Source organism: Myiozetetes cayanensis, unplaced genomic scaffold, assembly GCF_022539395.1.
Source record: "Myiozetetes cayanensis isolate MyiCay16 unplaced genomic scaffold, myiCay2020 scf5-8, whole genome shotgun sequence".
NCBI classification, from domain to species: Eukaryota; Metazoa; Chordata; class Aves; order Passeriformes; family Tyrannidae; genus Myiozetetes; species Myiozetetes cayanensis.
Window position 1 is genome coordinate 17305430 of NW_026087742.1, and position 25537 is coordinate 17330966.

General features: G+C 41.0%; 1 protein-coding gene across 6 annotated transcripts; it reads left to right on the top strand.

The window, feature by feature from the left end:
* Positions 1-1613: 1613 nt before the first annotated feature.
* CD47 (CD47 molecule) lies at positions 1614-22720 on the top strand. Of its 6 annotated transcripts, none has more exons than XR_007630899.1 (12): positions 1614-1723; positions 4855-5205; positions 6514-6555; positions 8769-8858; positions 10772-10873; positions 11257-11349; positions 11885-11980; positions 13736-13828; positions 15496-15527; positions 17720-17849; positions 18496-18523; positions 20350-22720. XR_007630899.1 is itself a non-coding variant. In XM_050332383.1 (12 exons), the coding sequence occupies exons 1-11, from the start codon at positions 1678-1680 to the stop codon at positions 18519-18521; spliced, it is 996 nt and encodes a 331-aa protein (XP_050188340.1). In that variant the 5' UTR covers positions 1614-1677; the 3' UTR covers positions 18522-18523; positions 20350-22720. The 6 variants fall into 6 exon arrangements, 4 of the variants coding, with proteins under 4 accessions (XP_050188340.1, XP_050188343.1, XP_050188344.1 ...); XM_050332383.1 differs by having other exon boundaries at positions 17825-17849; XR_007630898.1 differs by having other exon boundaries at positions 17720-18523.
* Positions 22721-25537: the final 2817 nt, after the last annotated feature.

Here is a 25537-nt window from a genome sequence, read left to right on the forward strand (position 1 = left end):
GCTCCCCACAAAGGGGACCCCAATGCCTGTGGCTATCAACACGGCACTGCTCAGTCTGGGCATAGATGCATGCGCTACAGCTGACGCAGACATGTCTTCCCTGCTACCCGCTGCTCCAGCTCGTTTCTTCTGGCCTCCAGAGAACATCATCTGAGTCAGTCTGGCAGGAGCAGGATCAGCAGCTCTGTGCCAGCCCCCTCCATCATTTCTGGAGTCAGATGGCTCCCACTGCTCAAGGCTTTTTACTAAACTTGAATGGCTGTGGATGTCTGAGTGCTTTATAAGTACCTGGAGAAAACAAACACAGCAGTCAAGGCATCGGTATCCATTAATCACTTACAGGGAAGAATCTAAAAGTATGGAGTCTCAGGAAGCAGAGGTGTGTGTGTGTGGGGGGAAGAACCAGCCAAGACAATATTAACGTTGCAGCTAAAAAACTCCATAAATGTAGTAATCCCACGAGACATAAAAAGCATGGAAATTCAGTTCCTCACAGAATTTTGATTCTGCCATGGCTTTTGTCCTCTGTTGAACTTCGGGACTTGTAAAAACATCATGTCTATCTATAGACAGATATATACTTATCAGTCCTTTTTCAAAGCTTCACCAATATGTTGGTGAAAAGCTTCACAAATATTCACAAAGCTTCACAAAGCTTCACATATGTTCTTCACCTAAGAACAAAGTATGCAATTAGGGTGCAAGTATTCATAGAGCCAAAATTTTGAGATATTAAAAAGAAAGGTCCTACAGAGGGTTACTCCTGGAGAAAAAAGTTCATTGCTGAAATAGTCAAATGTGTGTATTACAGCAGACGTAGAAATAGAGAAATGGAGCATTTATCCTCGCTTTTAACTGTCAACAGATCACTTACAGAGTCGCCAGTGTTTTTTGTGGTGTCTTTACGTAGAGAGTATCACTACAGCCAGAAGGAAACGTGCCCCTGGCAAGGGCTGGTTTTCCACACGCTTTTGGCGAGGAGGAGGAACGCCTCCGCTCTTCTCGCCGGGATTATTCACTAGAGCACCGTCAGCTGACTGCCGAGCAGTGGCTCGGGAAACCACAGCGCTCCCTCCCGCCCCTGCCCCGCGGGGACACAGCCCTGCCTGCCCCCCGGCAAGCGGGGACGGGGGGCTTTAAGCCCCTCAAGGCGTTTTATCCTTCACAAAATAAAGGGCTCGACATCGGTGCGGCGATCGGGGAGTCGCCCTGTCAGCGCTTCCCCCGCCGCTGGACGCGGCGCCTTGCCCTGGCAGCCGCGGCCGCCTCAGAGCAGCCATTTTATCCGCCCCTCTGCCCTGGGCGTGCGGGAACGCCGGGCCCCGGAGATCGCGCGGGTGTGGAATACACGTCCTGACAATTACTTAAAAAAAAAAAAAAAAAAAAAAAAACAAAACAAAAAAACACGAGAAAAAAAACCCACAACCAAAACGAAAACAAGGGCTCTACTGCAGCCTTCCCGCGGCCTACAACAGCTCCGCCGACAGCAGCAGCAGCAAGAGGAGGAGGAGGAGGAAAGCGGAGCTGTCCGTGGAGCTGCCCCGCCCCGCGCGCCCCCGCGCCAGCAGCCAATCAGCGCCGGGAGCGCGCCCCCTCCGCCCCCGCGCGGCCCGCCCGCTGCGGCGCCGCTCCGAGCCCGTCGGTCCGGCCCGGCCGCGCTCCCGCCGCCGCCCCGCCATGTGGCTGCTGGCCGCCTCCGTGCTGCTCGGCGCCCTGCGCGCAGGTGAGACACACACCGCCGCGCTCCCTCCCTGCCTTCTCCCCCGCTTCCTTCCCTCCCCGGCCCCTCCGGCTGCGGTCGCGGCAGCCGCCCCGAGACGCCTCCCTTGCGCCCCCGGCTCCGGCCGGTCCCGGCGCAGGCGCCCCGGCGGTGTCCGCGGCGGTGTCCGCGGCGGGGCCCCGGGGGTGCGAGGCAAAGGCTGAGCCTTCCCCGTTGCCCGGGGGAAGGGGCGGGGCGGGTGGCGGTGGCTGGGGAGCCGGTCCCGGGCCGAGCGGAGCTGCCGCCACCCGTCGCGGTGCCGCCGCCGCTCCGTCCGCCCGGCGCGGGGACTCGCGGGGCCCCTGCGCGGAGCTCCCGCTGTCCCTGGCGGCCGCAGCAGCGTGTGGGGCCGCGGGAGCGCAGCGGGAGCTCGCCGTGCCTCGGGACGGAGCGGGGACACAGACGCTGCCATCCAGCCCCCCCGCCTTAGCGCTTCCCTCTCCCTCCCCGGGCCGGGGATGCCGGGCAGAGGAGGGACCCCGTGCGCGGAGCTCTCTGCTCCTCGCCTGCCTTCGCACGAGGGCAGCGCAGCTCAGTGTGCTTTCCTGAAACAGTCCAGCTGGTCGCGGGCTGCACAGGGTCAGTGGTTGACGACGTGTCTTGGTCTTAGAAAAAGTTCGCGTGCCGTCGATGTGCAGTTGACACCGCACCATCTTAACTGCTTCTCTGCCTTGAGAAGAAACTCGGTGCGGGGATGGAGGGTTAAAAAAGTAGCGGCACTTTGACCGAGGTGCGGGTGCTAGGGGCTTGTGCTTCTGTCGGTAAGCAGCACATCTAAATCTGCCTGTTTAAAGCTTGTATCTGTGTTTAAAGCTCGTATGTATGCCTGGCATCCTGAGTTGGCAGTAGACGGGCTGAAGAGGTTTGTAGTCAGTGAGAACTGCAAGTGCTCATCAGGTGACCAGACAGAGCCAATTTTGTGAACCCTGTGCAGCATTTCCCATTTGACACGGCATATATTACTTGAAACGGCCTTTCTGTGTCAGCTTCACAATTGCACATTTTTCAGAAGCCCCAGACTGCTTAATGTAAGGCTCTGAAACTCTCACCTTAATGTGATGCCTCTGAACTGATAAACGGGGAGAAAACTGGATGCTAAGAGCCCGCCCAATAGTCCACTGCCCGCGGGATTTGGGAACTATTGCCAGAGATGTTCTGTTAGCTTCCTCTTACCGCAAGAAGACTATTGGAACCTGATAGTGGAAGTACCATCTGCAGCAAGCCGTGAGGTTCCCTTTGGTGCGAGAGCAGTCGCGTTCGCAGGGGGCAGAACCCGCACGGACGGGTCTGTTTCCCGCTGGAGCCTGCGCCTCATTCCCGCAGCACTGGGCTGTGGAGCAGCTCACACCGGCACTTCTACACTGGCTGCAGGCAAAACAGGCCGGCTTTCGTGGGTGGACTACACGCCAGCAGACCGGTGGAATCAGGAATTTACAGTTCACTGCCGCTCTGCTGTAATACTAGGGAGAACATTTTAATCAATTCGTTTCTGTTTCCTTCAAGATGGTTGCTTTTTGTTTGCCTTGGTAAATATTTGGAAGTACAGTCCCTTTCCTTTACTTTAAAAATCAGCTTTCTCAGTGAAATGAAGCCAGGGGTGAACAAATTCTTCCTGGGAAATGTAAATGTACTGACTCTGAAGGAGAAAAAAACCCCAAACTTTTATCTTGAGGTAGTAGGAAACATATGTGAAGTTCACGAAGAACCCTTTAAGCTTTTAATTGTGTACACGTGGTTTTTTTTAGGGCATAGATTGAGGTTTGGGTATAGTTTCCCCTTGTTCTGCTTTTGTTACTTTCGTTGTTTGAGGTACAGTTTAAAAATGCAACACTGTGAGTAAGCCAGAGAATAATTCTTCCTTCCTTCCTTCCTTCGTTGCAAGGCACTGTCATGCATAATACATACAGAGCCAGTTTGTTATAAGCTTTTGATATTCAGTAGTAATACAGCAACCCGTGTGAGAATAGTAAAACAATATTTTGAAGATGAATGCTTTTAAAATTTGATCTGAGACTCCTGCTTTGAAAAAAAAGAACTATGGCAAATAGTGACACAACTCTTATTGATTTTATTTTTTCTCCTTTCTCCCCTTCCCCAAATTAAGTTTAATCATCATCAAATACATATGACAAATCTGAGCTGGTTTTATACATGGGAATAGCAGTAGTTCTCTGAGGTCCCTGGAACTTTGCCAGTGTGTAAGTCTCTGTGCTTACAGTATTAGGGCTTGTGGTCTTGTTTTACATACTTTTTCCCATATTTCTTTTTATCAGATGAATGTGGTAAATCATTTTGGATTATTAATGTCTATGGAACTTTAGGGAGCAATTACTAATAAGAAAGCTATTAAACTATGTTATGATTTCTCCCAAAGAAGTAAAAATATAGAAAAGAAAACATTAAAAGCCTCTCATTGTTACACATTCTCCATTTTCAATTCTGCTGTGTATACACTTGAAAAATAATAATTACATAATTACTTAGTGTAATTATAGTGTAATTATCTGATTTAATGTATGGTATTGTGAGTGCACCTTCTCCATTGGAAAGGAAAAGAGAGAGAATTTGCAAGAAATGATCTAAAGCTGTGGGAATTTGGCTCCACCTTCAGAGATAAGAAGGAACAAATGATCAAACCCTTCTTGACGAAGCTACCCTGCCTGCCTTCTCTCAGAAGTATAAAAGTAGACTTTTTAAAGCTGTGTGCTCAGGAGCAGAAATTTGAACATCAATGGCACAACTTGTGGTTAATAAAACCAGGCCCTCATGCAGTATTTCTGCATATGGCATTTTGGGGGAAGTGTCCAAGTAAGTGGCACCCAAATTTTTACGACTTTTATTTTAAATTTATGATAGGTTATGGTATCTGTACATTAAATGGATGTGAGAATGGCTAAGTCTGTGCAGAGGAGTAGAATTATAATAATGCCCTTTTTTTCCTTCTTTTGTTACTCCTTGAAAGCATGGTTCTCTTTTTGTGGTTTCATGGGGGAGTTTGTTTTGTTTTCCCAAGTCACTGTTGTAATTATTTCTAATTTATTCTCATGTGTATTAAGAAATAATTCTGAATGTGTCATTCTCATTTTTCTTTATAGGTTCTGCCCAGTTAATCCTCACTGGAACAGACATTGTTGAAAAAAATGACTGTAACGAAACTGTCATTTTACCTTGTTATGTGACTAATCTAAGGGAGAACAATGAAAATGTCATGTTTGTTACATGGAAAAAAGAAAAAAAGGTAATTTTTTCTTTTCGTGGAGGAACAAAGGAGTTTTATAAAGACCCATCGTTTTTATCAGCAAAATTGGTATCTCAGGCGGATTTAACCAAGGGTGTGGCCTCTCTGGTGCTTAGCACTGCACAAGCAACTGTTGGAAATTACAGTTGTGAAGTAACAGAATCAAACAGTGAAGGAGAAACACGAATGGAACTTAGACAGAGCTCAGGTGAGTTGCCTACTATTCTTTTAGAACCTGTTGGGATGCAACACAAGCAAAACCTTAAGGGAAGGAGAAAAACAGTGACCACCTCAATGTATTCCTTTGAATTGAAAATACAAAAAATGTAGCATCCAGGCCTTCTAACTTGAAAACTGATAAGAGTTACGTTGGTTTAAGTTACAGGGGAGTGCTTCTGTGGGAAAGATCTGTAATAATGTCTGAGGATGATTTGTCTGCTACAGGAAAATCTGTGCTTTCCCACGTCGTCTTAGATTATACAGTTGTTGATATGCTCAACACCCTCATGTTATTGCATTACGTACTGAAACATATTCCTGTTATCTTCATAATACTGAAATGTGTACGTTCATTATGGTGCCTGCAGAGATCTTTTCTTTGAAGAGTTACTTCTTGCAATCTTTTCTCTTTGCTGGGAAATTACAGGTAGAACTAATAGAAATTCTGTGTAAGAGCTCTAAGACTTGATCTGAAGTTATGTAGGTTTCCAGTGAAGTTGAAAATGCAACTACTAGGTGGTGATGTGTTACGGTTTTCCAGGATTAAATGTCATCTTCAGAAGATGATGTTTAAAGTGATGTTAAAATTAATGCAATTCAGTAAATGAATTTCTCATCCACTGACCATTTGCTCTGGCATCTCAGTTGTTGAATAATGGGTTCTGCTGTACATGTGTTGTCTGTCAAGTGCTCTGCATAAGTGACAGAGCACATTTCTCTGTGTGCACTGTGTACCTGTTTACAAGGAGGCTTGCTTCTTGCTTCTGGAGAGGTTTTCAGAAGCACCACATGTTGTTGCATCTGTGTAGCACATGCTGCCTTACCCATGTACTCTGGAATTGTCCTGGGATGGTTTCGTTATTACTTTTTGCATTTCACGTTAAAATCTTTATGAAGTGCAGAGAGATGTCCTGCTCCAGTCATTTGTGTAATTCTCAGTTGGGTCTAGTTATTCAGTTAGGCATATTCACTGCAAAGCAAATGTGATCCTGAAATGGATTGAGAGGGGTACAGGCACTGAAAGTGAAGATGCTACAAAATCATTTGTTTCTTAGAGCACTGCGAAAACAGGAGAAGAGGTCTACACAGTTCCGTTCCTTCTCTTACAGCTTATTCAGCCTTTTTTGGCTGTTTTTGCCGTTCATTGTTAAACTCTGGAAGAGGAAACAAGGCTTGAGAATGCAGTAGGATCGAGTTCCATTTGTGAATTTTATTTTTGCTGTGTTTACAATTTTGAAATTGGTATAAAGACAACAAAGCTGGAAACTGATGTAACTTTTCTGATTTCATTTTCTAGTTGTCAGTTGCGGCGAGGAAAATACAACACCAAAGGAAGCAGGTGGTTGGTGAATAATTCATAGTTTCAAGGTCACATTAGATTTGAGAGTATATGCTAGAAAATGTAAAACCTAATCTTATGTTTAAGAGTTTAGTTGCAGGTAGCACAGTCGCTCTCTCTTGTCATTCTTCTGCACAGTTCTCTCTTGCTTTTTTCTCCTCAGTGCTCTAGAGAAACTCTTGAGACAAGGTAATAGAAGGAAGTGTAGCAAGTGAGTTTTGAAAAGGGTTAGTGAATAATGGAAATCCTGTACCAGTCTTCGCTCTGTCATTTCTGAGCAATGAATTCATGCTGTCACTACTATCATGTTCCAGTTGATGCTTTTACAAAGGTAGCCTTACAAGAGCCAACCATTCTTCATTCTCACTCCAGAGAATTCCTGGACTCACCTAAGAATTGGGTAGCAGAGTGAGCAAGATTTCTGTGCAAGTGCTGTGGTCTTTGTGCACAGTCTTTCCTGATCAGGACAGCAACTGTCAAGTTTCCCCCCTTTTCTTTTCTTTTCCACTCTTCATCTTCTCTTTTATCTTTTCTTTTTGTCTTCTCCTCTTCCTGCTCTCCTTTTTCTCTTCTCCTCTTTTCTTCCTTCTCTTCCTCCCCTGTTTCCTTTCCCCTCTTCTCTTTACTTTTCTTTCACCTCAGTCTGGAAGTTGCTCTCATGGCATTGGAACTGACTTGCTTATATTGGCTCTGAAAATACTACTTTTTGCCAGGAGTTTAGTTTATTGCTATGGAGCATCACAGTAAGGGAAATATCTTACCAGGAAAATGTGCTCAGCTGTTCCTCTTATTTGCATGTTGCATGTATGTGCAATATTGCAAGAATTTCTCTACAGTAAGTTTTTTTAGAGTCTAAGACTGGACCATACGTAGTTGTGTGTTGCTGGCTGAAGTCCTAGCAGATACCAGGCTTTGTGGCTGCTCTTCTTCTGCTTGTAATACCTGGTAGTGCCATCTGGAAATGCTACAGAGGAAGTGAAGTTGGTGCTGAGTCTCTGCTTGCAGATCCTTTTTTTAGTTAGTTATTCTCAGTTGCATCGAACAGCATCTCTGGGATTTGGCTTATCTAGAGAATGGCAACAGTTCAGTATTTGCTTTTTTGGAAATGCAAATGAAGCTGAAAGCCTTCTTTTAAACTATTCAATAAATTAACTTTGTTTTGGTGGTTAGGAAGTTGGCCGATATTCTTCCTGTTTCTTTGCCTTCAGTCTATTTTGTGCTTGTCTTGTATTTCTGCTGCATCCACAATATCTTCTTCTGTGACTCTTGAGGGAGGCGGGGAGGGAGGGGAAAGAGGGGAATTTAGGAGCTGAAAACCTGTCCTCAGAGTACTCAGATGGTATTGAAAGTTATAAAGTACTGCTACTTAAGTCCATGTTTCTGGAGCTACAGATACAGCTTTTATATATGGAGAGAAAGTGCAATGAATATGTATCTTAATAAAGATTAGAAATTTCTTTGGAAGCAAATGTGCAGGCATGTATGGTGGCAAGTATAATGTGAGAAATGGAGAGTTGGGCTTCCACTGAGTGAGTCTAAATGAAGATACGAGCAGAGATGCAAGAATTAACTACATTTTCTAGTTCAGTGGAGATATTTTCAGAATTTTATGGTGGAAGGTGGCTTACAAGGTCTTACAGCACAACTGACTGAACAGCCTAAGGCATCCAAAATGCAGGCGGAAAAAAGACTAAATGGATGATGTTGGGAAGACCTAAAATTAACAAAGCAGTGTTTCCCTCTCACTTAGGTTAACTCCTGTATTCCTTATCATACACCTGGAATTCTTCAGGAGTTACAGCAGTTGACAGTAGAGTAGAATAGCTGAGGAAGTATCAAATTGGATTTCTCATATTTTCACTACTTAGCCTAAATACACTGTTTTTCTGATCAACAGTGCTCTTGGTAGTTCCACAAGCTCACTAGCCAGAAATTAACACCAACATATCCTGCTCCAGTGGAGGTTAAGACCTCCAGTTTGGAGAATGTTAAGGTAACTGGAAATACTGAAAAAGTAGGTTGTCACACACATGATCAGGGAGAAGGCTACATAGGTAGAGGTCATAGCCTTCTTAGCCTATTATAACTCTTAATGCTAACTTACATATAATAGTGAGCAATCTAGGGCATAACCTAAAAGGAACAATAAATTCAAGGCTAATAACCTCATGTTTTTTTTCTCTTCCCAACATTTCTCTTTGTTTGTTCTCTAGGATCATGGTTCCTCATTGTGGAAAGGGCCATCATCATATCATTGCTGTGCATAGTTATTATTTTGTGTGCGGCTCAGCTCATTGTCATTGGTAAGTATCGGCTCTTCAGTTCTTTGCCGTTATTGACTTGTCCTGAAATCACTTGCATGCACACAGGCATCTGTGTAAAATGGAAGATGGTGGTCACATCTGAAAGATGTGTGGTGGAATCGATGCAGATAATACTCAGGGAGGTGGTGTGTGTTTACCCCTAAGCAGTGAGGTCTGGGCCGCACTGCTCATTTGCTTGGAGGCCAGGGCTTGCTTTCTGGGGTCTGTGTTTAGAGCTCATCTGCCATGTGATGTTTTTGCTGCCAGGACTGTATCATTTGCAAAATGATGTGCTTTTTCTGCAGGTATATAATTTTTGTGGGATGTAATTGATAATGGGCACTGTCGTTGGGTAGAAAAAGAAACTCTTCTTCACAGTTGGTTCACCATGACTTTGCTGTAAAATTAGAAACAAAAATGTTTCATTTTGTGGTCATAAAATCAATATGATAGAAGGGTGGTTCTGTCGTCTCAATGTAAAATTGTTCATTTGTCTCTTAGCAGTGGCTGAGCTATAATTTAACACCAACATCTGTGATTTTGTTAAATGTTTTTAGAGGCAATACAATCATTCACCAGTGTCAGACATCCTTGGGTGCTCTTTATGCAGTGGTGACCAAGTGCTGTGCAGTGTAGAGTGTGCTTTGTCCTGGCCTTTCAGATGGATCCCTGTGATGCAGTTTGCTACATCAATCTTTGAGATTTTTCAGGCTTTCTCAGTTTGTAGACTTCTAAAAAATTTTAAAAAAACAAACAAAAACACCCCTCCCAAAAGAAAAACAAACAAAAAAAACCCCAGACAATTGTGCTAAGAGTCAAGTCCATAAGAAATGGAAAATCATGCTCAGAGTGACTTGCAGTAATCAGATATGTATTCAACCATCTATATATAATTTCCTATATTATGTTTTCATGAACTTCTGGAAGTGGTATGTGACTCTTCAAAGGTTCATCTATGGTCAGAGGTTGAAAAGTAATACAGTTTTTTAAAAATTATTTTATTTCCAGGGTGTTAGATTAATTTTTCTTTATGGCTTAGGAGTCTCTGATGTGTTCAGGAATTGTCATTGCTTCGTGTTCATAGCAGAACTTCAATATTTTTGGGAAAGTAATAATTTCATGGAGAAGCACTGTCATTTTATAGGAGTAATTTGAGTGTGCTTGGATGTTTTTGCACCTGGGCAATTTATTGAAAGGTCTTTGACCTCTGTGGGGAAAAGAGTTTTGATACTTCTGACTTAATTGTTGGGATTTTTTGGTTTGTTTAGGAGGATTTTTTTCCTTTAATTTGCACCCTTTTAGAAAAACTGTGAATCTGTCAATGCTACTGTATACCTTTAAATAGCTTGTTAAATTGGGCATGATTTTTCTGTGTAACACTTGGGAATGTATGGTTTTTTCAGTTTGTGGGTTGTGGGAGTTGTGTTGATTTGTTTGAGGTGGGGGTTTTGGGGGTTTTTGTTTACAGGATTGGCTTTTAGGATTTAAGTTCCACTGGGGACAGAGGTGATATGTCTGAGCTCACACAGAGTCACGAGAAAGGGAATGAAACCTGGATTTCATGAATTCCTGTGTGACACTCCACCTGAGTAACAAATTCACTGTAACATTTAAAAATCAGTAGGGCATCTACCTGAATCAACCTGTGCCATGTCACAGAAATACATTAACATATCACCTGAATTGTATGGAAGGAGAAATTTAAGAATTTGACCAGAACACCAATGCCAGGTTTCATTTTCCTGAGTAAACCACATTTACCATATCAAGGAATGAAAGCAGATTAAATATTGGGAATGTATATAGTTTTAACTTTTAGGAGCTTGAGTTTCTTTGCTTAGGAATGGTTCTGATTGTTTTCCTTTCTGTCTCCTTTTTTTTTTTTTTTTTTTTTTTTTTTTTTTTATTTTAAGTATTAAAGTGTGAAATGGAATCTCAGAGGAGAGTGTGCATTATAGTACCAATTGTCATCTTTATAGCTGTAGCTGGTGTAGGCACTGCTCTTTTTTTCCAAGGTAAGTAACAAAAATTACTTTCTTAATTTAAGGGGAAAAGAGCACAAAAGAATCTATTCCATGCTGTAGTATGGAAGTTAGTACCACCTATTAATTGCCATCTACTAATTTTTAAATAAAAAAATATATATAGACTATAAGAGAAACAGCTTTGGGGTTGTAAGGCCCTGAAGTGATCTTAGGAAGATAAAGACTGAATTTATTTATGTTTTCTATCCTACTGCCTTGGGTGAATAGTAGGGACTAGAGTGACTTTTGGTGGTTTAGTGGGATTTTTTCTGAACCCTCGAAACTTGATGTTGCTAATGATTTATGTTTGTTACTTTGTACTTTATTCAGATCAACAGTTTCTGTTTTACTAATTGGCAAATAAATTTTTGTAGATGGCTACACTGCACAGAATCAAGCTGGTCTTGGCCTAATTGTGGTCCCTGCTGTGATTTTGGTACCATTTCAATACTTCATGTTTGGAATTGGTGAGTGTTTATTTATTCCTTAACACGTGGATGCAAAAAATTGATCTCTTCCCCCACCCCAACCTACAGAATATTTTGAGTTTTATAAATAAGTGCTACAATAGCATCCTGCATTCCTGACGTTTCTCAAATCTCAAAACAAAATGTTCAGCTGGTTTGGTTGGCTGAGTTGCTTCAGGGGAGAAGTGTAAGTTACCCACTTGAAGAATGAGGTTTAGGGTAGCACATTTGAGGGATTTCTGCTCTTCCTTCCTGGGTCTAGGGATTGGGTTGAATAACTGTCTCTCAGAATGTTTGTTTCATTTTTTTCTAATTGTGGTTTGTTTATCATTTTATTTATATGTACATAATTTTTAGGTGTGTGTATACCTACAAGAGCCCTGCCTTGCAGTGACTTGTGAATTTTGTTATGACATTGACTGGCTAAGCTTAGAATTTAGAAGAGTCTGATTCCTAGCTTTATGTGAATTACCTACCTTTTGTGTCTCTGTAGCTAAACTTGAAAAACTACAGTTTTGTCTTTCTTTTTTCCCAGTTTTTGACAGTCTACCTCAAACAACACTGGCTCTGATAGGTTTGAAAATTCTTGGTTATATAATTGCCGTGGTTGGCTTTGCACTGTGTGTCCCAGGTAAGCACTTTGTCTTCTATGGAAGTGGCTTTTTACTTTTGTTTATACCTCATGTTTCTTTATTTCTAACTGTAAAAAGCTGTGAAAGTAGCTTTTGTAAATGTAGTTTAGGACTACTGTGTTAATGCTTTTATCTGGTGAAAGAAGAATAGCCCAAAGGCAGTATTACGTATACCTTTTTCATGACTGCATTCTAGGAGCAGTTGCTTTATGAAAAATAAAATTTAATTATTTTAATTTTACATATCGGTGCCTTGAAGGTCAGTGTTGGTTCCAGGTGACTATTATTATTATTCGTGCTAAGGCTTAGGATATTTAGAAACAACTAGAGTCATAATAATTTTCTCATGTTCAGTGAGTAAATCAGAAATCCCTTGTTAATCTCTGCTTGTTTGCAACTGAGTCCATGAATATTTCAGTGAATACCACTGAAACACATTAAGAAGGTAAATGTAGAGGCAGTAAACTTGGAAGTGTTCTTGGACTGTTTTAAGTCTATTTCTGGCTGGCATTCTGTTTCATCACTGAAAAACAGTCACTGTAGTAAAGGAACTAACTAAACACCACACACAGTGATGTGCCTCATTCCTGCCTCTGACCCTTCCTTTACCTCCTCCCTGCCTTCCCCTGCACCCACCAGAGAACCCCACAGCAGAGAAAAGGGTGAATTTAGGACTAGGCATCCTTGGCAGTATATTTAGTAGTAGAGTATATGTATACTTGTGTTCCTTGTAGGTGCTTTATGCTCCTGATTTATTGTTTCTTAGAGACATCCTTTATTTTATTAATTTATTTGGTTGGGGATTTAAGACCTATTTTTCCTTGAAATGCTTTTTAAAGGTTTGTGTAATCTGAGTGGAGTGATAGACCTTTCAGTGGGGTTATGATTTAAGTTTTATGCTTATTGCTTAGTATTTACAGAAGTATTTGTAAGGGGCACTGAAGTGTTGTAAGATGTAGTAGTAAAATAAACTGATAGGAGATTTCTGGTAGAGCATTAATGCTCTAGAGTAACACAAAATGGAGGATGTTTTTATTACCTTCTCAAAGAAAAACTTCCCTGTTTTTTCAGGGCGGTCTCTTCCCAGGTCATACATGGTTGATGTTACCTGTCTTTCTGGAAGTTTAGCTCAGTCTCCCTTAAGCATCAGTAGAAACTGCTCATCCTGGGTTGAGCTCGCAGATAGCTGCAATGACTTTTAAGTCCCTCGAAAGGAGGATCAGAGAGAGAACAAGGAATTTCAGTAGTGAAGTATGGTTAAACTGTAATAGCCTCTTCCTGTTCTGGTATCCCTGTAAATATGGAGCATTCCTGTTTTCTGTGGTTGATTTGCCTCAGAACTAGCCACATATTCTGCACCCTTCTTCCCTTTTTTTATCCTGTTTTTTCGATAGCAGTATTGTATTCTGTGATCTGATGCAATTACAGTTCAAAACAATTGGCATTGAAGATGTAAAGTTTAAACTTAAAATACAGTTAATGAAGAAATGTTGTCAATTGCAGTGAACGATGGTAGAATACCAAAACTAGTAGAACAGTACATGTAAGTAAAATAAATCAATAAATGCCTCTGTATCACCAAAGAATGTATACAGAAAAAGATGCAGTAGTAGTTCTGGGATAGCTTTGAAAGAGAAATTAATCCCATCTGCTTTTATCAGGCTTATTTATTTTAATAAGTTATGTCCGAAAATAAACGTTTGTGCTTTTACTTGTGCCTGATGATACAGTTGCTTTTATTGTGTTTTAAACAGCCTGTCCTCCATTACATGCGTCTGTTCTGATTGCTGGCTTTGCTATTATGGCTACTGCAAGTTTGCTTAGTCTGGTTTACGTGTTTATTATGGGTAAGTAGCACCTAATGTTCTGCTTTTTTTCCTTTTTTTAAGTAGATGTATTTTATTTGAGCATGAGGTGTGATTTCACAATCTCATAGTTTTAAAAATTACTGAAGAGTTGTCTGTATGTGTTGGCTCTGTTTCACAGAGACTGTAGGGAATCTTGAGTAAAGAAATCTGCAGTTGATTGTCATGAACTGTTTTGAGATAACACAGCCAGGTTTCTTGAGTAAGAGTGTTTCAGCTGTAGGAGGGATGTTGCTGTTAAAGTTCTGCATTTACACAGTTGGGTTGCTGAAGCTTAGAATGTAGACAGCAAAAGGATATTAAGGATTTCATGGAGTGGGTTTGGGATGGCTTATCAAAATACGGATTTAAAGAAGCAGAATCTGCCTGCTGGTATTCACTGGTAATCGGTGTGTTAAAGTAAGAGCAATTTCAATGCACACCTTTCATTTTTAGTGAATCGTGGGTTTACTTAGGCTTAATTTTAAAACCAGGAGAAAAGAATAGCAAGGCTTTGTTTCAGAAACTAATCTGGTCTGTTCATCAGATCTCGAAAAAGGTGAGAGATTTAAAGATCTGCTAAATAAGCAACAAACAGCAACGCTATGTGGTTGGAATGCTGGCACAACACAGCATAACATTATGTGGACTCCACAGCTTGGGTGGGAGAGCAGAGGGACATTATTTGTGCCAAGCTGTGCGTGAAGGCTCTTCAAACAGCTTGTTAGCTTGGACACAGAGGATACATCGCTTCCCCAGTCTGCACTGAACTGTGCAGGCTTCCAGGTTTAGTGTGTGCACACCATATGTGGGCATGACCAGAAATAATGGACCCTGAGACAGGGAGGATTTCCAGTAAAGAAGGAATTAAGACAGCATTCCTAATATTTGATATCCAGGATAGATGATAATGAATCAAAAATGTGACAGAGCTGAGGCAAGCCTTTTAATAACAACAATAAAAGTATTTTTTATTGACTTTAATCTACTTGTATATGACTTAAATACTGTGTGCTGCTATGTAAATGTTGCATTTGTGGTTTGATTATGCTGGCTGAAGAAGTCAAATGTGACTTGGGGTAGACCAGCACACCAAAATAAGCACAGTGAATAGTGTGTAGCGTAATTCATCTTTAGAGCTGAGTGCATGAGTGAAACAATTTGCAGACTGCGTGTGATAAGATTATTCAGTTCGTAAACAGAGGAGTGCTTAGAGCATTTAGGAATTTGCAGATCATCAACTTAAGTCCTTTTGGGTAGGGGAAGCTTGAATTTTGTGTGTTGCTACTCTGTTGCAAGTTTTATCTGTAGATAATACCTTTTCCCAGATAACAAGTGACAGAATGAGAGGAAATGGCTTCAAGTTGCATTAGCAAATGTTTAGATTAGATATTAGGAAAAATTTCTTCATTGAAAGGGTGGTCAAGCATTGGAAGAGGCTTGCCCAGGGGCATGGTGAAATCAGTGTTACTGGAAGTGTTCAAAAACTGTCTAGTTGTGGCACTTGAGGACATGGTTTAGTGGTGAAGGTAGCAGTGTTAGGTGAATGGTGGGGCTTGATATTCTTGGAGATCTTTTTCCAACCTTAGCAAGTCTATGAATCTGTGTTTTTATTTGGTTGATCGTGAAATTTATTCATCTGCCTGGTCACTTTTTTGTAATTATTTTAGGTTCCAGAATGAAAGATCATCCTCGTCCAGGGGTAAGCTTAAAATTAATAAATTTGGGGTGACTAGATGGCACAGGGGCTTGTAGTGAGATACTGAACCTTTCTTCACTAGTTCGAATTCAGACCAGGTTGGTAGCAAGCAAAAGTTCTGGCTGTGTAACAGATGTCTAATGTTGAGTGAGTTGGTCTTCATTGTCCCTATTGAGTGTGTCTGTAGTACTGTACTTGCCACCCTTACCTGGTGGCTACTCCGACTGTTGTGCCCAAATGGAGTTTCCATTGCTGTCACTAAAAGGTGGTGGATGTCAAGGGCATTCTTTTACAATGCACTTTTTCATCTGTATTTCTAAAGACCTGCTCACCTTCTTGAAAAGCTTTTTCATTAAGGTGAGTGCAAAACATCCAGGTGGCTTGTAAGAAAGACTTAGGAGGTTTTTTTACTGTGGTCTTGTACATCAAAACTCTCTGAAAAACTCTGTGATATTCCCTTTTAATTCCTGGCTGTTGGATAGTATAGCCTTGACCTTCTTTCTGATTTTCCTATAATGCCCCTTAATTTGATGAGGCCTTCTGAAAACAGAGTTCTGTCTTTAGGTAACACAGAACAAATCAAAAACACCTTGTTTTTTTTAAAGAGGGTATTTCAGACAGGTGTTTTGAATTCTAGAGTAATAATTTCCACAACAGCAATTTTCATAGACTTAGGCAGTGCTTTCGAGTGACTCATGAATGTGAACTGCCTGATTTCTGGCATTTTTGCACAAGCAAGTAAAGAGGCACAACAGTAAAATACCAGTAAAATTTCCTTGTAGCAGGGGAACATCTCTTGGGTGGCAGCCATTGTTTGAGGCACCTTTCCAGGTCTCCAGTCTACAGCCTGAGACCCAGCTGTTAGAGAAAGATGGTTTCCAAAAATGGGACGTGAGAGCTGACTGCAGTTAGGACAAGAGATTTTTAATTTTTTATTTCCTTTGCCTTTTCTCATCTGTTGTCATTTTAAGGAGTAGCATTTCAGAGGAATGAACTTCACTTAAGGAAGGAGTATAAATGCACAGAGTTTAAAAAAAAAAAAAAAAGAAAAAGAGGTTCAGAAAGGTAATTATGTTATAAAAATGACCTGAGACATTAAAGATATCTTTCATTCAACATGCAGTCTTGTCTGTATCTAACATCCTTGTGTCTACTTATACAACGGAAGTAAACAGAGCAAGAGATTTTTTCCTTAACTTAGTATTATTTTTAAATAAACTTTGAAATAGAAGCCAGCAAGCAAAATAGCATCCTTTGATGAGGACTCTGTTCTCTTTGTGAGCTGTTCTCCTCACAAGGTGGTTTTACGTTGCAGCAAGGATTTGAGAAATAAACAAATAGCCACAGTAAGGTAGTAGGGAACATCGTGTTCGTCTCTGAACTGGAGACAGGAATGAAAGCAAAAGAAATTTTGAAAGCTTAGAGGTCTCTTGGAAACCTCAGCCACTAAAAATACGTTTTTTGTGGCTGCTGTTAGTGGAGGATTAGATACAAATGAATTCAGGTGACATAATTTGTGTCCATGAAGGCACAGGCCTCATGGAAAGACTTAGTGGAAATTGAAGTGTGTTAATATGTTGCTTGTTTCCACCAAGGGCTGTTCAGCATATATTGCTGTGCTTTGAGACAGTAAATAGGTGTGAAGGAATTCTGGAAATAACACTTTGATTCTGTGTAATCTAAAGACTATGGAAAATTTAATATTGGTGAAGGGCTTCACTTTGACACTGGGGCAAACTTACAAAATGGTTGTTGAGATTTCCTTGAGTCAGAGGTGGGAAAAGCTGTGTGTTTTGAAATCTGCCATCTTAACCAAGTACTGATTTATTTTTTTTTTTTTAGCTTTTCTGTAATTGCGTGTGTTGTTTCTGATGATTGTCCTCCAGACTAAATTCATAACTGTCGCATATTTCTTTTTGAGGAGATTCCACTTGACTGCTTGGCTACTAATTCTTTTTCTTTTTAGTCCTGCTGCTTTGTTACTAACCATTGATCAAGTGGCACAAATAATCAGTTAGGTGTTGGAGCTTAAAAGTAGTAACTGCATGCCTTCTGCTGCCACCTAGGGGTATTTCATCTGAGCCAACAGTAAAAGTGGGGGAAAACCTGGAGAATGCAGCTATTGATTGATTTAAATCTTTTTCAGAACTCCAGTCATTAATTTGATTAACGTTAAGCTTTCTTCGTTTTTGTAGAATCACTACTTACTGTATATGTCAATTAGAGTAATTTAACTGTGGCGAGCCAAAAATAAACATGAAGGCTTTTTATACATATATATATTTTTAAATGTTTTGCAGAAAGCTGTAGAAGAACCACTAAATGGTAGGTGATATTCAAGGCTTATCTTCTAATTAAGGGATTAATGTTGGAAAAAGGCTGAACAATAAGTGTAGTTCCCAGTAGAATAGCACTGAAAAGGCAGATCAGTGTGTCAATGTATGTAGCTCTGTGAGTCATAAGAGTTTGATCTCCTCAAGGAAGTTAGGGCAGATCCAGTCTCCTTGCTTTATGCTACTTTCCTTGCTAGCCAGTGGCGTTGTTTGACTGTTGTAGGACAAATCTAATATTTTAGGATATTTGACCCACCCTCTGTGCTTTGCAAAACGTTCAGCTTTTAAGAGAGAAACAAGGATGGGGTCTTGATATTAATTCTTCAAAAACATTTGTTTAGGTGAAATACTTCTGATTATCCTTGCCACCCTATTCTTCCCATAGTTCTTTGGGTTGGGGGAAATTCTGCCATGGTGTTGGGAAACTCTGTTAGTACTTAAGGTGAGGGAAAGTTACAGTGAGAAAGGGATGCCTCTAAAATTCTATTTTTCTTTTTTTTTTTCCTTTGCTATTATAATCACTAGTTGGCATGCTGAGTAGTTGCAAGTTCTAACCTGAATTTTAGAATTAATCTGAATGTTAATTATGAAGCATTTCTTGCTGAATCATTACTAATCCATTTGCTTGGTTTTTAAAGATGCAAAAGGAGTGATGTTAGAATGATGGTAAGTCCCAGTATATCTCCAGATATCTATTTAATTTAATGTGTATTGGAGGATGTTTACAGTTACCCAGTGCTAATATGATGAAACTTGGAGGGCAGGTTTCAGGGCAGCTGCTGTTCTTAATTCAAATTATATTTAATTGAAAAGAAAGAGAATTTACCTTCTGTAATATGCATGGCAGGAATGTATATTCCTAAACAATGAAGAGGATGAGTCAGTGAGAGAACTATTTAATAGTATGTTTGTGATCGCCCATGGAAATTCACTAGAAAGTGGTTTAAAAGTAACTTTCTCTCACTTTCCCCCTCTTTAGATGCCACTTTATTTCTCTTGGTTTCATTAGATTGCTTGTATTCCAATCAGATTTCACTTAATTTATTATTATTTCAAATGCTCTCATTGAAGAGCTTTAGTTTTAGGTTAGATGCTAACATTTGAAAATCAAAACGGTTTTATTGATCGTTTTCTATTCAGAAGCTGTACTTCCTTTTCATGGTAATAGGATAAAAGAGCACTTGTTGGTGCTATTGGTACTTATGTTTCTTCCTGGAAACTGAACAAGCTTGTGATGTGGTATCACTAGACCCCTAGCCTGGTACTCCTTGCATTAAATGACAACCTCTTGCTACTCAGGATAAAGAGTAAGGCCACTCAAATATGTTAGTTCACTTGAAATAGTTTTATATCATGCCACTTCTGGGAGGTGTGAATTGACAACGTGACAATAAATGAGGTCCTAGTTAGCCCTAATTGGAAAAAAGGTGTGTGAGTTGGTTTTAAAACCAGACTTCCTTACAGATACTGTGTGCTGTACTGTTTATGTTACTTATAGCTACTACATGGTTCATTCAAGTATTTCCATATAATAATTTTCTAAACCAGTAGCAATACAAGCACTTCTACAATACCAAGGACAACTGCATTGGTATCTCCTAAATGGATTGATAAACGTATACCAGTTAGTAGAATCTGAATTAGGAGGAATGGAAGGTAGATCTTACTCCAGAAGTGGCTACTGCTTGGTCTTCACAGAGTGGTTTGAGATCAGGAAACAAATAAATATTTATCAGTTTATTGCACTCTTTAAAAGAGACCAGAAGGGAGAAAAGGATGTCACCACTGCAGTTACCACATACTGCTGAAGGACAAGGTGTGGAGTTTGGCTCGGAGATCCAATTTTAAATAAGTTGACTGTTTCTTCTTGGGTCTCCTTTAGGCTTATGAAAACCCACCTCCTCTTCTAGTGCTGAGGTAGAGCTTCCAAAGCCCAGAAACTGCCACTTATCCATTTCGTTTTTCCTTTCAGGGTAAGGCTAGAAATCTGTCTGCTTTTTCTGCCTTGAAAGAGGGCTCCTAAAAATTAACAGAAGGTTTTACAGATGGAAGGCAAGTGCTCTGACTCGCAAGCTGAAGGCAGTAACCTTTGGAGCTCTGCCTGCTTTGTACCTGAACCTTCCCCTGCAAGTTCACACACTGAAGGGGGCTTGAGTCAGATGCTGAAGCACACTAGTTTACAAAATAGCATGTGAAAGTAAACTGGCATTAGGAGTAAAGACAGGGTGGGTCAGACAGCTAAGTCTGGGAGCCACTTCAGCTTATTCCAGCTCATAAATGAGAGAGGTCTCCAAGGCAGTGTCCACTGTTCTGTGGTGGAGAGCCTGAAATATCACTTGCTGTTACTAACACCCTTTTCCATTATTTGACTGCTAAATGTGCTTTCAAAGTTTGAAATGAAAAAAGAAATAATTTTTTTTTTGAAACTGTAACTTGAGTTGCTTTTCTTCCCGAACAATCTTTTTTTTTTGTCTTTTCTTTTAAATTCCCAGAACTCCAAAGCTATGTGATGCGTGAACAAAATGTACACCGTTGTTGATACACCGTGGCCTTGAAGATGCACTACTCAACGAGAAGAAATTCAGGAAACTGGTTGTTTTGCATGTGTGGCAAAAGTGCTTTTGATATAAATGATGTAATTTTATAGTCACAGCAGCTGTAGCAAGGAACATGTGTGTTTGCCCACATGTGAACTTCATTTTCTTTTGTTCTGGTATATATGGGATGGTTGAGGGTGAGAACATAGAAAGCACTGTTTGCCCACTACAGGGTCTCCCTGCAGTAATCCTTAGTGGTATTATTTTCAAAAACTATCATTAGTCACTGCTTTGATAATGGGCCTGCTCAGCCCAGAGGTTGCAATACCATTTAGACTATTGTTTTCTTTATTTGTGTGCATGGGCAAAGTATGGTCTATGTGTGTGATACAAGCAGGAAGTAGAGATTGTAAAAATACATCTTTTCTGACATTCAGCAAAACTTTTCTAAGAAAAAGTAAAACCTTTTACACAAAGTTGCATAAGTACAAAGTTTACTCCCAGTTCTCATGAAGTCATTAACAGAGTTCTAATTCCACAAAACATTAGTATTCCTCTCTCTGGACAGTAGCCGTGTATGCTGTGGTGGCCGGTATTTTTGTCCAGGGAGAGAGCATTCCGTGCCTCCTCTGTATTCCTGGATGAGAAACTGCTCAGCTGTTGGAGCCTAATTCAGCACTGGAATTACGGAGCACAGCAGTTAGTAATTTTCATGCTGAATGTGGTTCTTATGTGTGTGTTCATGTTGTGCAGTGTGTGGTACTGGAAGCAATTTCAGGCTTTCTTAACTCGATGAATTTGTAAAAGTCGTGGATGCTTCATAAAAATAGGAGCCGTCCTATTTAGTGTATTTTTGGCAGAGTTTTAAAATCTTGTTTTCTTGAATGGAAAAAAGGAGCTATATAATTTCTCACCGAAGTTTATGTTGCTGCCGTTATATCACAAATACATAAAATACAAAGTAAGTAGGAGGAGCTGATGAGAAATAAGGAAGCTCAGTTTCTGTATATATATATATGTGGTACAGTTAAAAATCAGTTTTCTAGGACTTGCACATTCCATGAGATTTTACCACATTTTACAGCTGTTATGAGAGTTGTTCCAATATACTTGGTTTCTCTTGGACTTTGTGTATACTTTGTAGAAATCTTGACACTGTCTGCTGTTTGTACTAAGGTATTGTATTTCAAAGATACACATGGTTTTCTCCTCCTAACAATTTAAAACTTGGTTTGCCAAGCAGTAACATAATAAAATCCATGTTTTTAAAGATTCTGAGTAATTTGGCACTTCTCAGAGTTGAATGTTACAAAGTTCCATGTCCATATTGTGGGTGCATGTTGCAGAGATTCTGGTCTCTGCATGTTGAGCTCCAAGTCTTGATGCAGGCACTTGGCATCGAGAATTCAACAAAACAAAATCGAGATACCTGATTTTACAAAAGGTGCTGTCATAAACAGCCCTCTTGCTAAGGCTGCAGGATTGAACCATTTAAAGCAACCTCTAGTCCAGCCCTCCCTAGGATCAGTGGAACTGGACACAGGGAAGAAGATCATTCATGTGGTAAAACATGGAAGAAGCATGTATGGCTTACACTCACTGTCATACTTTGTCAGTGGGAGTGTTCCTGTAAGATTTGAGCGCTTACCTATGAATCTTTTGATGCAGGTTTTTCCATAATGTCAGTCGATCTCTAGCTAAAGATGGGAATGATTCTCTATTAACAATTCAGTGTAAGAATTTATCTGATTAGCACTGTGCGGTGCTCCCTGTTTATAACTAGTGATTCCCTCTGGCAAATTGAAAGTCTAGCAGCTGAGGAATTAAAAAACCAAATCAAGTGGAATTCTGTTGAGGTATTCTGCCTTATAAAAACTGTTATGTACAATAGCTTTATGTTACCTTCTGTAAAGCAAACTGCAGCAGAACCCGTTTGTGTCACCTTGGGATCGGGCCGAGCTCAAAACCTGAGGAGCTCAGTGGCCCTGTAGGGGCTGCAGAATCAGTTGCCCCAGAAATGGGAGAAACCCACTGTCCTGTTGTGTTAAGGGCTGGATTTCTTGTAGGTACAAACTTAAAAGCAAGAGTTTAAAAAGTCATTGATACACCCAGCCCTTTTCCACCAGTAATTTAAGACCAAAGTTGTTCATAACTGTGTGCTTTCATTTGTGTGTGTACATGTGTGTATATATAAACATACAGACATTTGAAATATCTATAGATCTATAGTCTTTACCCAAGAAAATGTTTTTATTTATGAAACAGGAAATGATTTTGTAAATATTGTGCTAATATACTTAAAAAAATAAAGTCATTTTAAGTTGTTTTTGCGGGAGATTTTCTTGTTGCTGGCACATTGCACTTCTGTAGCTGCTTCCATAAATTCAGTCATAGGTGCTCTTCTCCCTGCCTTTCCGTATGACTTGCTGGATATACAGGAGTGTTCTCAGTGGTGTTACAGAGGCTGCTGCAGATGGTTTTGGTTGGGTTTCTCCTTCAGAGGGTCATCGGGTTGGTGAAGCAAGTGTGTAGAGTGCCCTGTAATAACTTCAGTTGCACTGACCGACATCAACCATCAGATGCTGTCACTGGAGTGTGCTGTGGGAGGAAATACAAGCTGAGGACTAACGAGCTCCTGGTGTCACTTGAAAAGCGCAGCAGAGCACCACATATTTCTTGTCAGTCTTTGCAGCGCTGGAGTGGTATTTCTGTGAGAAGAGGATTCCTTGTGTTACTGCTAAAGCACTAAATTCTGGATTTTCTGAAGTTACATTTGATGTTTGACAGTGGAGAAAAGAGAGAAGGCCACAAGTCCTGACCAGTAGCGTTTCCACTCACACATCCTCTTCGGTGGAGCTGAGCTGATGGGAACAGTTGAAATTATTACCAATTCTCTGCTTGTTCAAGGTGATTTGAACTGTGGCTGTTGAACTTAGAAGATCCCTTCAGAAATGTTTTGTGACTTCCTCAGACACGCCTTCCTCCCTAAAGGAGCCACAAACCACAGTCTGAGCAATGAAATTTAAGTTTTACAAGTTTTGCTGTGCAGGGACCTAACTGCAAAATGAACTGCAAGTTCTGAGTGGCCCTGGTTCTAAAGCTCAAGAAAACTGAGTGCTTGAATTTTGAGGTGAGAAAAATGGTGCCAATCTAAGTGTACGTGGCTGGAGGATATCTCAATGCAGTATTGTTGGGGATACCTAATACCTGTAATCCTGACTGCTGCTGTCAGTTAAGCCAGGAAAACCAACCTCAACTGTCCAGTCCAGAAGCCTTCTGAAAGAGCTTCAGTGCTTTATCAGAGCTCTGCAATTGAATGTTTACCACCAAGCTACCTGCCTAGTAGTACAAGTGGGCATTCTCACGTTGATTCTGCTTCACGGAAGAATTTTATATTTTTTCTGTAGTAAATAATTCTTTTGTGCTTGGTGCTCCGTGCCTGTGTCGTAGATACAGCCAGTACTATCTTTGGACTACAGTGAGTCTTGCTTCCTGCATCCTTGAGGATTCATGCAAAGCTCTCATGAGGAAAAAAAGTTTGAGCTGGAGTGTCTCTCGTTTCCTTGTTGGTTGTCTACCATGCCTGCTGCACAAGTGGGGCAGTGGTCCATCATGGCCTGGTGGGTGTGCCCCAAACCCCGCACAGGGCACCTGCAGTGCCCACACCCCTTCCCTGCTGTGGCTGGGCTGCCGGGTAAGGGCAAGGAGTGGTCATCAAGGACAAGGAAAAGGGCAGAACCAGATTACTTTTCAGTGAAATGGTGAATTGGCAAGAAAATTTAATACACAAATGTAAATAGCAGGGAGACAAGGATCATCTGCTTTGGGGGTGGAAAGCTGCAGTGCTGAAACACGTTTTGGTGTCCTTCTGTTCTTTTGCTTGCTTGTTTTTAAAGACTATGGAAAGGAGGGTTTGAAATTACTGGGCTGGAGAGTGGGTGCAGTGAAGGGAAGAGAGTCTGCCATGAATACACAGTTGGTGGGAGAAGTATTTTAAAGGGCATACAGATTTGCTGGAAGAGTGGGAGCAATTTCTCCTAACTTGTCTCTAACAGTGGTACTTTTGGATCTTTCTGGAGTTGTGGGACTATTTCTATTTTTTCACTGAAAGGGTTGCCAAGGATTGGAGTGGGCTGCCCAGGAAAGTGGTGGAGTCAGTATCCCTGGAGGTGTCCAAGAAACAACTGGACATGGACACCTAGTGCCATGGTTTCGTTGGCAAGGTGGTGGTGAAAGGTCGGATTCAGTGACCTTGGAGGTCTTTCCCAGCCTTAAGAATTCCATGATTCTGTGTAGTGCAAGCATGTGACCCACCAGCAGAGCGTGTAGAGGTCCTTGTGGACTTGCAGTTGTCAAATGAAGTCAGCATGCTACCTGCACACCTCAGTGGTGTCCCCTGGGCATAGGAACTGCCTGGTGCAGGGTAAGGTCTGGCACACCTTCAGCTTGAATTAAAGTACTGAATTTTACTGTCATTCACAATTTACATACCTGCACTTAATGAAAGATTTTGAAACTGCTCTAGCTAGTTAGTCGACACTCCCCGTGGGTGCAGGTTAAACTAGGAATTGCCAGACAAGTGGAAAAATGAAGGATGACATTTTTCAGAACTACCTTAGGGTTGGCTTAAGGTTGTATTTGGTTGCATTCATTTACCTTTTTGTTTTCTAGAAGTGCTGTGGGAATTGCTTTCAGAACAAGAACATTTGGTTCTGTTTTGGGCATTTGGGTTTTTTTGGGAATGTATTTTTGCTGTGGAAGAAAGCAGTATTCTTTAATAAATTAGATACATGGGAAAGAGAAAAAACAACAAACCAGCAGAAAGTTACTCTGCTGTTGACCAGAAGGTTCATCCAAGGACAAAAATGATGGAAAGCTCAAAGACAACAATAAGGAGAAAAGGGATCTTTAAGGTCTATTCATTACAATTAATTTTTACAGTTTGAGCATATTCAGTTAAGATAGTCTCACTGAGGCAAAAGGTGATTTAGGATTCTCTGACATTTCTTACTTGTTCAGCTCCGTGAAAAAGTGAAAATTCACCATAATAAAGATGAAGTGGCAGTAAAGGTGCTGTGTGGTGTGCAGAACTCTGCAGGTGGGGGGAGTTGGCCTAGATTGAACTGGGAAGATTTGATTTGTC